The sequence below is a fragment of the Ischnura elegans genome, chromosome 4 (assembly GCF_921293095.1).
Source record: "Ischnura elegans chromosome 4, ioIscEleg1.1, whole genome shotgun sequence".
NCBI lineage: Eukaryota > Metazoa > Arthropoda > Insecta > Odonata > Coenagrionidae > Ischnura > Ischnura elegans.
The window spans coordinates 54,142,363-54,156,218 of NC_060249.1; the positions used below are offsets into that span (position 1 = coordinate 54,142,363).

The window sequence follows — 13,856 nt, forward strand, 5'->3', positions numbered from 1 at the left end:
GATTATCCATAATAATTCGGGGTTAATGTGAACCTGATACCTGAAAATGCTGAATAATCTGCTTTTGCATGGCCATTCCTTCTAAGTTAAGAACTTGGTTTCAAAGATGTACTTCTCAATGTATTTAGTTCCACTGGATACAAATAACTCATTTTCATTCAATGTTTTTTAATTTATTTCACCAATTAAAGCAATTGTCTTATAAAATAATATTGCTTCAAATTTTGAATTTTCTAAATGATAATAGTGTGTGACAGAAAACTCAAAAATCTCTCAGAAATCTCACCAGAGCAATATCAAAAGCTACACTGTTCTATTCAGGAAGTACAGGGGAACCTCAATCTATTGTTTTTCAAGGGGATGGACGAAAAAAACAACGGTGAATGTGGGAATGTTTTACTAAGTTGCCTATGTCCCTGGAAACTCAATGATTATTATTTTTGCAAGTAATTATGGAATTCATTCAAAGATTCAAACAAGATTTTAGCTGTTTCTAGGAATACAATACACACCTGATTATCTGGGCTAATGTGGTGGAGAGACGGCACAAATAATCGGAAAAAACGGATTATCCAAATTTTCACTTAAATGTCTTGTAATGTTCATAATTTACGTAAAAAAACAATATATTATTATTCATGCAGTTATTCTGTTATTTAACAGTGATTTCTGGATTCATTGAGCTTTCTTTGCCTATTTGCGATCTTTTTAGTGGCGATAACATGGTTGTACTCGTATTATTAATGCTCCATGTAAGGCCTAATTTCGAAAACCACACATCCGTGACTGTATGATCACAGATAAAGAAAAGTGGTTAGCACGAATGCTTCAAAACCTCCGCTCAACGTCGGAAACTACACTGTCAGGCACCACAGCATGTAGTCGCGTCTCGCACAAGTTTCCCCGGTCACAACTGCTGCGCGCCATGTATCCGTGATCAAGGAGCACATTCGCGCACGGCGAGGCTTGGAAAACAGGAACATGGTGCTCCCGTGAATGCAGTCAGTGCGTGATTGCTTCCATTTTACAAAGGGGATTCTAACGGAAATAATAAGCCCGGTGTATCCCAGCATTAATGCCGTAAACCCGATGATTTTTGTGTCCGATTTTATTTTTTTTATAGTTCGTGGAAAAAATTGAGCAAGAGTGAAAATCGTGCATGGATAATCCACAACCCGGATAAACCGCAGCCAGATAATCGGGAGGTGTTGTATTAGTACTTTATGGAAACACTTAGAGCATATTGTTAATTCGACTGATATCTCTTTCAAATTCCTAAAGCTACACACCACCTCGCTAAAAAATGTTTGCACTCCGTCTAAGCATTTGCATTGCTATTATGCATACCTGTTTGATGTAAAAATTCTTATCCATCAAACACCATTTCAAGTACACGTATTTATGAGAGCAATGCACATTTTATGCCTAAAACAGCTGTTTTCACCGGTGCAGTGATTGGTTGTGAGATGGATCACAAAAGCCAAAAGTAGTCTATCTGAAATGTTCCTTTATAATAAGCATATTTTTAATGTAATTCAGGCAACTGTGTAAAGTGTGGACAATTTTACGTTCATTGACAGCGGCACGGCCAATTGATCCTTGGCTTCACCCCACTAATTGTTTTCACCAGGTAGATGCTGTCCCCAACCCCTAACGTCATGTGCTAGCAGATAACCTGAGGTGTTTTTCAATATTTACGCGCTTCTATCCCGGATTCTTTTCTTCATCTTCAATTATTTTCCGACCATCTCTTAAGGTTCTCAATAGTTTCTTTGGAGGGGCCATGGTCTGAAGATGAATAAAAATAAAAGTAATAGAAATGAAACCTGACTTGATTAAACCCACACAGATAACACTCAGAAGGTTTGAACTCAACCCACCCTGGAAAGTACGGAACCACTAGTACAAAGTGAAGTTGGGAACTGAAGATATCGCATAAAGTGCACACAGAGCCAACTGCAGAGGGTGAAGCATGACCTAATTTTTTGTCCTAAAGAGAAGGCAACTAAACTACTCATTTCTAATTAAAGTGTACCGGGACTAGCCACGGTGATAACTTTTTACGGAGTCACCCGCAATGCACAAATAGTGCGAAAAATCCACAGAGGAAAAATCATTCGCCTTGACCGGGATTCGAATCCCGGTCAAGGCGAATGATTTTTCCTCTGTGGTACTCATTTCTAAGTAGCGTAGCACCAGATAAGCAGATGAATTCGAGTTGCTAACAAGAAGAAACAAGATATCCTTAGAAGATAGCCCATCGTCAGTAACTCTCGCAAGTGGGACTTTCGTAAATTGTAACCTGATATCCTGTTTTCGGAAAAAATGCCGCATCAACTGCCAAATAGCTGCTGCAAGGATATTGAGTTTTGCCAGAAAGCTAGAAGTCGAAAGAAGTGGTAGAAAGTATGATACCAATTGACAAAAGTCATCTTTAGACACCTTTTGGGCTAATAGGTGACTCATGCAGTAGTTGACCTCCAGAAAATGGGGAACTTTTAATCAGGTAGGCTGAAAAAGTTCAGTGGGTGAGAAAAGAGGAAGCGTGAAGCACGTTTCTATTGTTCTCGTGTAACTTGACATTTTCTTTCAAAGCTAATAATTTATGGTCTTCTTAATATGATCCATGCACAAGCTGGGACCTTTTGTTTGATTTCGGGGAAGAGGAAAGCATCAGGGGGGGAGAGGCGAGTGCTAAATGGAGGGGGATAGCAGATCTTGGGAAATGCACTAATGTTACTATCCTAAGGCAATGATCCTCTCCTTATGATAGTTCCATCTCCTGGGGAAGATTCAAACTATGTGCCTATTGTTATTAGCCATAAATGACACATTGTATATATAATTCATCTCATTTTCATCAAAGGATGGATGCGGGAAAATTATCTTTAAACAATCAATGCAGGAAAACAATACTTCAGGGAACGATAGATGAGGGAAAAAATTGCATTGTCTTCATGGAACTTTATTTAGAACCAGGAAACTATGAATGCGGGAAAACAATCAATGCGGGAACGATAGATTGGGGTTCCACTGTACTCCACCAAATGAAATCAACCAAGCATGAAGTTTAGTAATGACAAATATCAAATTCATTTGCCTTAAAATGGATGGACTGCTTTTTTCTAATTTCAACATTAGTTTGGAAAAATAAGGAGAACCTTTTATACAAAGGATCCTTCCAAGAACAAGAATGAATAAAAGTAACTTTGAAAAGTTTCTATTGCCAAAAGGTGAAAATTTAATTTTTGAAGACCAATTTAGTATAAAATTATTTGTCCTGTAAGTTGTATCAGTAAAAATTCTTTTCTATTTTCACCAAACTGTATGTATTCATATTGAGTCAATCAAAATAATAACTACTTAAAAAGTATCTCCTGAAGTTATTCCATGGCAGAAGGGAAAATTATTTTAATATTTCCGTCAAAAAATAAATGCACAGCTACAAGAATAAACCTATGATTCCCGTAGAAAGCCTTACCTCACTTCAGTTGCTATACTGTTCATTAGAAAGCACATAAGAATAATATTTCCTGATTTTAAAACAAAAGGAGAAAAATTTTATCCAACATCTAAATATATGCTTCCAATATTAACTTATCTCTCTTAATAAGGTCTTACTAAGTCATTATATACTAAGAGAATTCCACACACTTATTTTCTGTAACAGTGAGTAAAATAATCTTTATGATATTTGCAAACAGAATATATTTCCATAATAATGGTCTTAAGAATGTCAGCTAAAGCAAATCTGCACAACCTCATTAGTTTTCCTGAAATATTAGTTGAACATAATGAGACCAATGGGATGAATTGACACACACCACCCGAGGACCCAAATGGTTGTATAAATTTGGAAGGATACAATTTGATACAAAAGTGTTACCTGATATCAAAATTATTTCCTAGATTTCTATCCTCCTCCTAAGTCTTCTAAGCATTAAGGAGAGATAACTAAATATTAACTAACATAACCATAAATAAGCATTGACCAAATACTAACTTCCAAAATCATAATATTACCTGATTCAGTCAAAGGTAGGTTCCCCTTGGAGAAATAAATATCATTAGCTGAATAAATGAGGATTTGTTTGCTTATATTAGAAGGAACAGATAAATTTTAAACACAGTAAAGACTTGAAACAACTAATGTACCAATTCAACTAAAATTTATTTATGTTTAACAGAAAAAATACCCAAATTTGGCTGTCTAGGTTTTCCTGTTGGATCAGATACTTTTCTTACCATAGACTGTTAGTTCACAAGCATTTTCACTTTTCACTTAGGAATATAGTGGTGGTTACATTAACATTAAAAACTAAATAAGGCATGATAGCATCTAATTCTTCAATCAATTAAAAATACTTGGTAAGGTACACATTTCCCCACAAAAATATGAAAAAAACTACTGGGTTAAAATCAATACCTACAAAAATTCAAGCAACCAACAAACCTAAAAAGTGAATAAGGATTTTACTTCATACATAAAAATTAACTCCTTTAAGAACTGTGGGTCATTTTTGTAATTAAGGAATTATTATTGATTGGTAATAATGGAAATTAATTTCACTTAAGTATATTCATACCTCCATAATTTCGATTGACAAGCTGGTCACGGTCACACTCAGCCTCAGAGATTTCATTGCTATCTTTGGAATCATTAAATGATGATGAATTATTTGGATCATGGTTTCGAGGAGGTGGTGGTGGAGGTTCAGGACTGCCAGACACTGGAAGGTTCCTTGCAGATCCTAATAGTCAGCAGAAATAGGTTAAATGAATCCAGTTAATGGAGGCAACAAGAAATTCAGCACATTTGGACCATATAATAGCAAGATCAATACCATCCCCATTTACCTCCTAGAAATTTTATCATTTTGATATCATATTACTTGAACAGAACTGAATGGAGTGGATTTTACAACGGTTTGCGAAATGAATTTAAGCCCAAAAAGTTCAGTCCCATTACATTTCAGAAAATAAAGCCTATTTACTAAATGGACAAAGGTTGGCCATATTTTACTAAGAAAAAAATAAAAATTTTAAAAATTCAAGAAGGATGTCAGATGAAAGAAAAATATATTAACTTCATCCCTCGACATTTTTGAAGATTCACAATTTTGGAAAAAAATGTCACATATGATCAAATAAACTCGCTATTACTTTTAACCTGATGAATTAGAACAAAAAGAGAGGACTTAATTCAAAACAATACAGCATTTTCCATTCTCTCAATGACAGTCGGGGCACACTTAGAAAGGAGGAGAAAATATCCGAGATATTCTTACCAACACTCCTCCTGCTCACTGAACCTCGGCTGCCATAATGATCATAGGGAGCACCATATTGCCCATATTGACTGCTACTTCCACCATACTGATCTTCCTCTGGCTCACAGTTGGCAGGATCATCATACTCAGGTGAAAATGCAGAGCTTGGGCCATTGTGTGGGACTCGAGAGTAGCGTCCATTTCCTGCACGAGGCTGTGGAAGAAATTTGGTTAAAATTTCAGTATTTTCCAAAACTTCATGTAGACTTCATTCATATTTTATGTCCTACTTGAATCAGTGATGGTTAATTTAGCTGAAGTAAACGAGGAAATTATCTCTTATCAGTGTACAAAAATGACCTCTGAGAAATTTCTTAGATTTATCAGCTTTGACTCCCACGGGGTGTGATTAACAATCATGAATCTTTAATTCTGCACCACATTTTCGGGCTGGCACTCTTTTGTTTTCATGAAATTGAGACTATAAATGGTGGATATCTTTGACAAGTCTAGTTGCCTATTAAATAGTACCTACATAAAATACCATTAATGCCTTATTGACACAATTACAGAATGAGAAAAGGAAGAAAACTTGAACTTAGTTGCCATAGACTTCATTAAACAAAGAAAAGTTATGGCTGTATAGACTATAGTCTATACCATTAGCTTCGAGAAATCATGATTGAAGTGAGCTTTAAAAACAAGACAAATAAATGGATTGCTGCCCAGACATTTTAATCTCAACTAAAATAGTACATTGGTTTCAGAGATAATAAAAACTCCATATCACCATCATAAAGCAAAACTAAACTCAAATATTTATAATTTATATGATACCTGAAAATTAGTTATGTGGAGATTTCACTTTAGTTATAGGAAATGAAACTGTCATAGAATATATCACCATTTGGGCTGTTTATACCACGCTGCACCGGCATCAGTTCCTATGTAATCAAATGAAAGTTTTCACACAATGTCATGCACTGGCAATCACAGCCTGTTGAGAACTTAGCAAGTCAGATGCAGGTGCTGGTAATGGCTGTTAGCATTTCAACTTTTTTAAATGCACACTTTGGAATGCATATTTTATATTGGGATATAATTTCTCTTACATCACATCCAAAACCAAACTTACTTCGGGCACCATCAATAAGTGTGTGAAATTAGTGGTCAACCAGTACATAAGAAAGTGACTTAAGACCAAAACTGTTTTGAAGATATTCCTTCAGATCTGACCATACCATAGACTGAGATCCACTGCGGCTGTGGGCGTGAGCAGCACTGCCATTGCCACCAACCAATCCGCCAGTTGTTCCTGTTCCTCCACCAATGCTTCCACTTCCACCACCATGCCCATTCTGATGAGGGAATGTCTGAAACTGCATGGCCTTTGATGGATCCATTTCCTCCCGGAATCCAAGCAAGTGGAACGTAGCATATGGGCATATTTCATCTTCCATACCTGCTAAAGACAAATGGAAAGCAAAAAGCAACCACAAAAGACAGAAAAAGACATTTATACACTCATAAATCCACTACTCCAAGTCGTACTAGATTTAAATCATTCATTGTTTCAGGTGTGACTTCATGACATCATGGAATGCAAAAAACTAGGGATGGAGGGATCCAGGATTTTTTCGGAGCTGGATCTTCGGATATTTTCGGTTCCAAATACATTTTCGAATTCCAGCTATAAAACGAATTAATTATTCAAGTTTCCTAAGAGTACATACAATCAAAGAAATGCTTTTTAGATTTACATCAATGTTTTAACATTTTTATTAAAAATCATTTTTATAACCTTTCAAATTATTTTTTAAATACGAAAAAATCTTTACACGCTAAGGATCTAAACTGTTACGCTTGCCTTTGGAAAAGAAAATAGGTTTCAATCTTTGGATTTACCATTAACTGATTTTTAATATTCTTCCCATAAGTTTCCCCCAAAATTTGCCACTTTCTCATTGCATACGGACTTCTGTTTCACCCGCAAATGCTTCAGTTGCAGTGAGGTGGATTTTGCACTTCTTCGCGATAGTTTCACATCACAGTGCACGCACACGGTTCTCTTTATGTCAATAAAAATGGTTCTACACTTTGAAAGATATTTTTATCCGAATATCATTAAATTAATTGCAACTGCGCAATCTGCAACACAACTAACAATGTTTAGAACAACATTAGCATCACATGTGACGAATTGCAGGAATAGAACGAGACGACCCAGAGGAAGGGGTGGGCAGCAGAAGCACTTAAAGGATAGGTGGAGGGGAAGGAGTGCACTCCCCTCATCTTTCAAGTAATGAGGCTACGAATGAGATAGTCAAGGACGGACATGTCAGATCTTGCTATTTTGTGACATCATTGCCTTCTAATCGAAGCCGGGTAACCTATGTGAAATATACAGTTGGCGTTTTCAGGGCATATCTTCTTGTTTGACAGTACTGATGCCACGCCTGTTCTTCAAAAATTGTGCTGTTTGGAAAATGTTGAATATTGGTATTGTTATAACTAAAAAACTTTGTTTCAATCAATTTGAGCTTAAAAAAAAAAAACAAATATATTAGAAATGCGACACATTTGGTCTCATTCTTTTTTGAATCTCGTATGTCATACAATTGCTGAAAGCTATTGAGATATATCCGGACTCAGTAGGTGACTCACTTAGCATTTGGCCTTCAGAAACTGGGAGAATTGAAGCTGGTGGACCGAAAAAGGTCAAATGGTGAGACAGGGTAGGGATGAAACACACTTCTATTGCTCTCGTGTGACTTGACATTTTCCTGGCATGGGGTGATGGAATGCCGAGGGTGTTTTTTTTAATCTGCGACGTAGTCACTTTTGACGTGGTTGTTATCCTATAGCATTGAGATTCTCCTGATGGTTGTTCAATCTCTTTGTAAGGATCACACTATGTGGCTGTCAAATTTTGCCGTAAAATTTTCCACGGCAGAAATTCTGTTCCATAACCCTAACGAGAGCTTTAAAACAAAATGGTTCATGAGTAGGGCAAGAATCGCAGTTCAACGGTGCATGAGAAGGTTGGATTGGAACTCTTTCCACTCCCTCGAATGGAACGCTGCATTCACTGAAGCATAAATTTAAAATTTCCGATCCAGATCCGATGCCTTCAGCGAATTTGGATCCAAAGTATCCAATGAAGGGCAATATCCACAGATATTTGGATTTGAGGTATCTGATCCGATCATCACTACAAAATACTATATAATTTCACATGAATTTAATGCTGTGTGACCTAGGTTTTGATGTGGAAGGCCATCACCAGATCAGTTAATGATGTGCCACATTGAAGGAGGATGATCACATCATCATCTTCTGGTGACCACGTGCCATGTCAAAACCTAGGTCGTAGGTAGGTAGTGATCACAAGTTTTCATTTCACAAAAGGGGCACCATCATCTCATACTACCCAAATGAAAAGTTTGCCCTTCTGAATGCCCAAATCAGCCCCATATTATCCTTCCCATACTATTAAATGCGCAGTGAGGGTTAATTTTGTGGGTTCCACAAGGATTCACCTGATCCATCTGCAGTCAGCAGCTAAGAAATCTATAAATTACAACACCAACTCCCTGTCCTCAACCTGGGAATTCTTATTTCTCCTATAATAACAACACCAAAGGAAGGAATTCACTGTGAAAAAAATCACTTGAATTAAACTCCTCAGTTTCAATTTCCAATCAGGAATTCTACCACTTACAACGCCACGTCATCATCATTCAAAGTGAATTATTATATCAGCAAATGTTTCTTGGTTTCTTCAAGTCTTTGCTACTTAAATACCACTACCACTCTATTCCTGCAGGGAAAACCAATTCAAGCTCACATATTGGAACCTAAATAGGAATAGTGGACGGAGGTGGCACTGAGGCCTAGAAGTGCTCACATTTACAATGGGTAGTACATACTCATGGGAGCACCTATGCCTAACAAAAACTATGAATGTGGATCCTGTGTATAATCAGACTTGAGTAATGTTTTACACACATCATTTTCTCATCTAACAACTGAAACCCAAAAACCCATCACTTTCAGCCAATGATACAAAATCTATGTCCTTCACTGATCTGTTTAATTAGTAAATTTAAACCTAAAATTCAAAACAATTATCCCTCTATTTTGACAAAAATCTGTCTATTCTCTTTAATGTCTCTATAACTAAGCTCCACTTAAAGTACATAGAGGTTAAATCAGTTCTTAAAGCTTAAATATGCAAAATAGGGATGAAAAACCTTTATTGATCCCAAAAATATGTTTTCATAACTATTCATTGTACACACAAAAGTTAGATGATTTAAACAAATCTGACAATTATCAAAAGAAGTCTCATGGATTGATTCTAAATTTTTGGCAATCACTTCCCTAATTCTGATCCTAGCATTTTGATTCTTATTCCACAGAGTCTGAAAGCACTGAAGCTTGAGCTATCAATTTTAAGTATGTAATGCTATACATTACTGTCACGAATCCCATGTTCTCCAACTGCACATCTTGACTTATACACATAACAGTTATGAAGGCCATTTGCTTTTATTTTAAGGTCTGAGATGAGAAGACTGAATTTTGTAGCTGTTCACTTCAAGTTCAAGTGTGTCAACAATCGCCCACCAAATTAAATCCACTCATTTGGATCCCAACTATACAAATCCGCTCAGCTGGCAGTAGCCGGAGCATAAACGCTCATCTCCGAAGCTTGGAGAATTGAGCATTTGTGTAGTGGAGGTATCGATTATTTCCCACAAATTACTGAAGGATTAGCAATCATGTTTGTTAAAAAAAGTTATTTGCTAACTTACGCCCAGTACTATGAGCAGGAGGTGAGAAAAGTCGGTTTCCTCACTATCAGCCAACAGAAAAATGCAAATGCCTTGTTGTCTACGTAAATCACCAAAAATGGCTGACGAAACTAGAATTTCACAATACCCTTAAACCACACCATAGAAACCCATACCAGAATTTTAGTAATCTTACTAACTTTCCCTTATAACTCATGTTGCCTGTAATAAAAGTTCTACAAACTGCAGGTGACGTATAAATTGATTACCTATAAACCTGACGAAAACCACAAAATTGCACCCTCACAAAAATTATCATCCAATCAAATTTCAGCCAAAAATATTATTCAACTCATTTAAGACAGCTGATATAAATAAATAAAGGATGACAGAGTACATCATATGAAAATTCACTTAAAATTTAAGCCATCAATTTAAAAAAGTATTGAAGTTTTTTTTAATATGATACAATTTTATTTAAGTGAATGGAAATATTTTATCCTTTTCAAATTTTTTCTCAAAACTATGCTTAACTCTACTTTATACAGCATGACAGAATCCAGAGTAAGAGTAAAAATAGTAAAGACTGAAGGCTATAAACAGCCACTACCTATTTTCTATTGCTTAATTATACTTCACACACATCGACTAATTAAAAAATGCAAACATAAATTATATAAAAACAGTAAAAAAAGCATGCTATTACATTTATTGACATCAATTGCAAAGAAATTGATAAGAAGTTTACTAGAACTTACCTTTTGGTGATGTAACCTTGCATCAAGTTAAACAATGACCAATTTAGGGAATTGTTAATAGTATAAGTAAGGAGGTCTTTGGGATAGATATAAATGTGGGTAAAACATTGTGAATGTAAACGATTTTGATTAGCCAAAAAGGTTAAAGTACAAAAAAAAACAAAATCTAGCACTTGCTTGGGAAGTTATAAATGAAAATACACTAGCATAATCTAACGGTTTTACCTGGAATACATAAAATCAATCACATCGAGCTTACCTGATACACCATAAAGTTATCAAGGGACAACATGAAATGAATTATAAAAGAATTTATGATGTTCCTGTAATGTTCATGAAATAAGAGGTAGAAAATATGATATCCTGACTAAATTATATTATTCAATGAACTTGAAGCTGATACAAAAAACTCCATTGATATTTATTTAGCCACATTTGAAAGGACTTCATGAAGCAACTTAGCCCTCTGATATTTTCTAGTAATTTGCTGAATACCCATATTTTTAACCCACTTCTTTTTCCCAAAAATAATAGAGAATATTCTTCTACTTTACATGTTGAAAATTTCTAAGAGGAATCCAGAATAACAATCCAGAAGCCTGAGAAATGTAAATATAATGCTATTTGCTGGCCTTTTAAGTAATAGGTCTATGGTCAGGTTTCCAAAAGACAAATTAAATTTTTTTTGCAGGATTATATTTATCAATACTATTTCTTTCACAGGATTTATATGGGGCAAGAAATCTTCATGACCTAGATTAATAAGAAAGTAAACCAAGTTCCTCAAATAAATTTTATCGAATAATTAACCCTTCAGGACTCATGAGAAATTATTTCGAGCTACAGGGTACTGACTTCGGTAAAATTAAGAGAGGTGAGTTGAGCTAAATTTAATGGTTACAGTAAAATAGCACAATATGTATCTCATATTTACACAGTGACATTTTGTGAGACTTCCAAATACCACTAATTTCTCTTTGAAGGGATTTCATGCAAAAATTGGACGTTCCATCAATACAAATACATTATGACAATTATCAAAAATCTTCTGCAAAGTACATAAATGATACTACTGCCCTCATTCTTTTCAGGGCCCATTTGATGGAAGGACCTTGCTTAACTTCTACTAAGCGTACAATGGATGCCACAGATGAGCAAATGTTATCAGTTTTATTTTTTTGGGGGGGGACACACTTCTGCCACAAAAAAACATAACTCAGGCTTACCTCTGCGATGGATAGTCTCATCTGACCCATGTGGGCGGGGAGGTAGGGGCAACCTGCCCCTACCGCCTGGAGGATGCAGGGTAAGCTCCTCGTACATGTGGCGACGGGGATCCCACGTGGCATGAGGGTGTCCACTCCGGAAAGAGCCCCCTAACGGCCATCACCAACCCCAATGAGAGACCATAGGCAGCAGGCAGCAGCGACAGAGTGGCAGCGTTGTGAGAGCACGTGCAGGCCAAGCCAGGGATTGGTTCGAGTGAGCAGGAGGAGGAGGAGAGCGTGGGTCAGGAGGATCCAGTAGAACGTGGCGGCGACGACAGCGAGGGGAGGAAGGTTGGAAGAGAAGGGTCGGGGTGAGTGAAGAATGACTGGATTCCAGGTGGGATGGTCTGGGACCATTGATCACGGGGATGGTGGACACTATGTGTGGTTTACAGTAATTGCATTGAGATTTATATGTGCATTCTGTGGTGATGTATGTGCATGAGGAGTGTTTGTCCTATTCACTTAGTGTGGTGCACTTAAAGAAGTGTTCACAAAACCAAAAAGAGAATTGGCCACACAATCTAGTGTGGTTAGAAGGGGTATATTGAGTCGTATCTCCTATGGTTTTCGGAACTATAAAAAATATATCACATGAAACTTACGGAGGACTGGCACATGTTCTTAGGGGAATATTTACTTAATTTTTCACTTTTAATTTATATTGAATAGCATTCGTGACAAAAGAGAGGTAATACTCCTTATAAACGAAACGACACTTTCAATTCAACAAAAAGATAAGCACCTGAAAATCAAACTAACTTGATTCAAGGCAACTTTATGAAAGATACCTCTTCAATAATAAGATTTATTTCAACAATATTATCATTCAAGTGTTATGTTCACCTGATGAAAACCCAGAGTCTTACATAAGAAAAGTATCAAAAAATAGAAAAAAATCATACCTACCATGATTTCTATTGCTGTCTTTGCCATGATATGTAGCTTAAAATATCTAAGCAACAAAAAAAGGAAAATATACAATTTTCCTAATGAGACAGCCATCCCACGGTATTACAAATCACAATGAAATTTACAAAATTGGAAGCTAGTCAAATGTGCATTAATAAAAGATAAAATTTTATTTTCTGAAAACAGTGGAATCCCTCATGATTGTCAGTGATCACGGATGAGAGTTGTATGAAGTGAAGTGTTCTTAAACACAGTAATAACTTTAAAAGAAGGTGTGCCTCATTTTCCGTGTAGTTGATATTCCGAAAAAGAAACATAGTCTCATTGTATGTCATGATACAAACTTAGAGGAAAAGTTGACCATTAGGAAGTGAGGGATCAACACACATCAATTAGGTAATTATTAATGTAAGCTACACATCAGTATTGATTTTACAAAAATTCTCAAGCAATGAGTTAACTCCTTCATTCATAAATACATTCACGCCGTAGCCTGATTCTTGGTTGGGCTCTCATGTGGTCTACAACTAAGTCTGGCCTACTAGATTTACACTTCACGTGGTAGTAGCTGGCAAAGCTTAATCCATTCAAAATATAAATGAACTTACCATTTTCCTCCAAATATAGTCCCCCCCATTTTTTCCCAAAATCTTGGTGGAATGTATACAGCATTAGACTACTTTCAAGCATAAATGACTAAGATATCATCACAGGGGAAAAAAGTGGAGTAATGGAGTACAATTTTTGCAGTTCTCTTCTTATGATGACAAATTAGAATAAATAACCAATAATTTGGCTAACTAATTTCATAAGTTAAGTTTTACAATGTTAAGACAGCACTCCAACGATTTC

The 13,856-nt window shown here is 36.1% G+C and overlaps 1 protein-coding gene across 49 annotated transcripts in view; it reads right to left on the reverse strand.

Moving 5' to 3' along the window:
* Positions 1-13,856, reverse strand: part of LOC124157505 (Down syndrome cell adhesion molecule-like protein Dscam2) — a 273,890-nt gene that overhangs the window by 19,521 nt on the left and 240,513 nt on the right. For 46 of the 49 annotated variants that reach the window (XM_046532267.1, XM_046532279.1, XM_046532276.1 and 43 more), the window contains 4 exons: positions 12,051-12,200; positions 6,512-6,732; positions 5,289-5,484; positions 4,587-4,751 (listed from right to left, as the gene is read on the reverse strand). In XM_046532267.1, the coding sequence (XP_046388223.1) occupies positions 4,587-4,751; positions 5,289-5,484; positions 6,512-6,732; positions 12,051-12,200 (732 nt within the window). Of the gene's footprint in view, positions 1-4,496; positions 4,499-4,586; positions 4,752-5,288; positions 5,485-6,511; positions 6,733-12,050; positions 12,201-13,856 lie in introns of all 49 variants that reach the window. The other 3 variants (XM_046532285.1, XM_046532283.1, XM_046532286.1) reach the window with 2 other exon arrangements.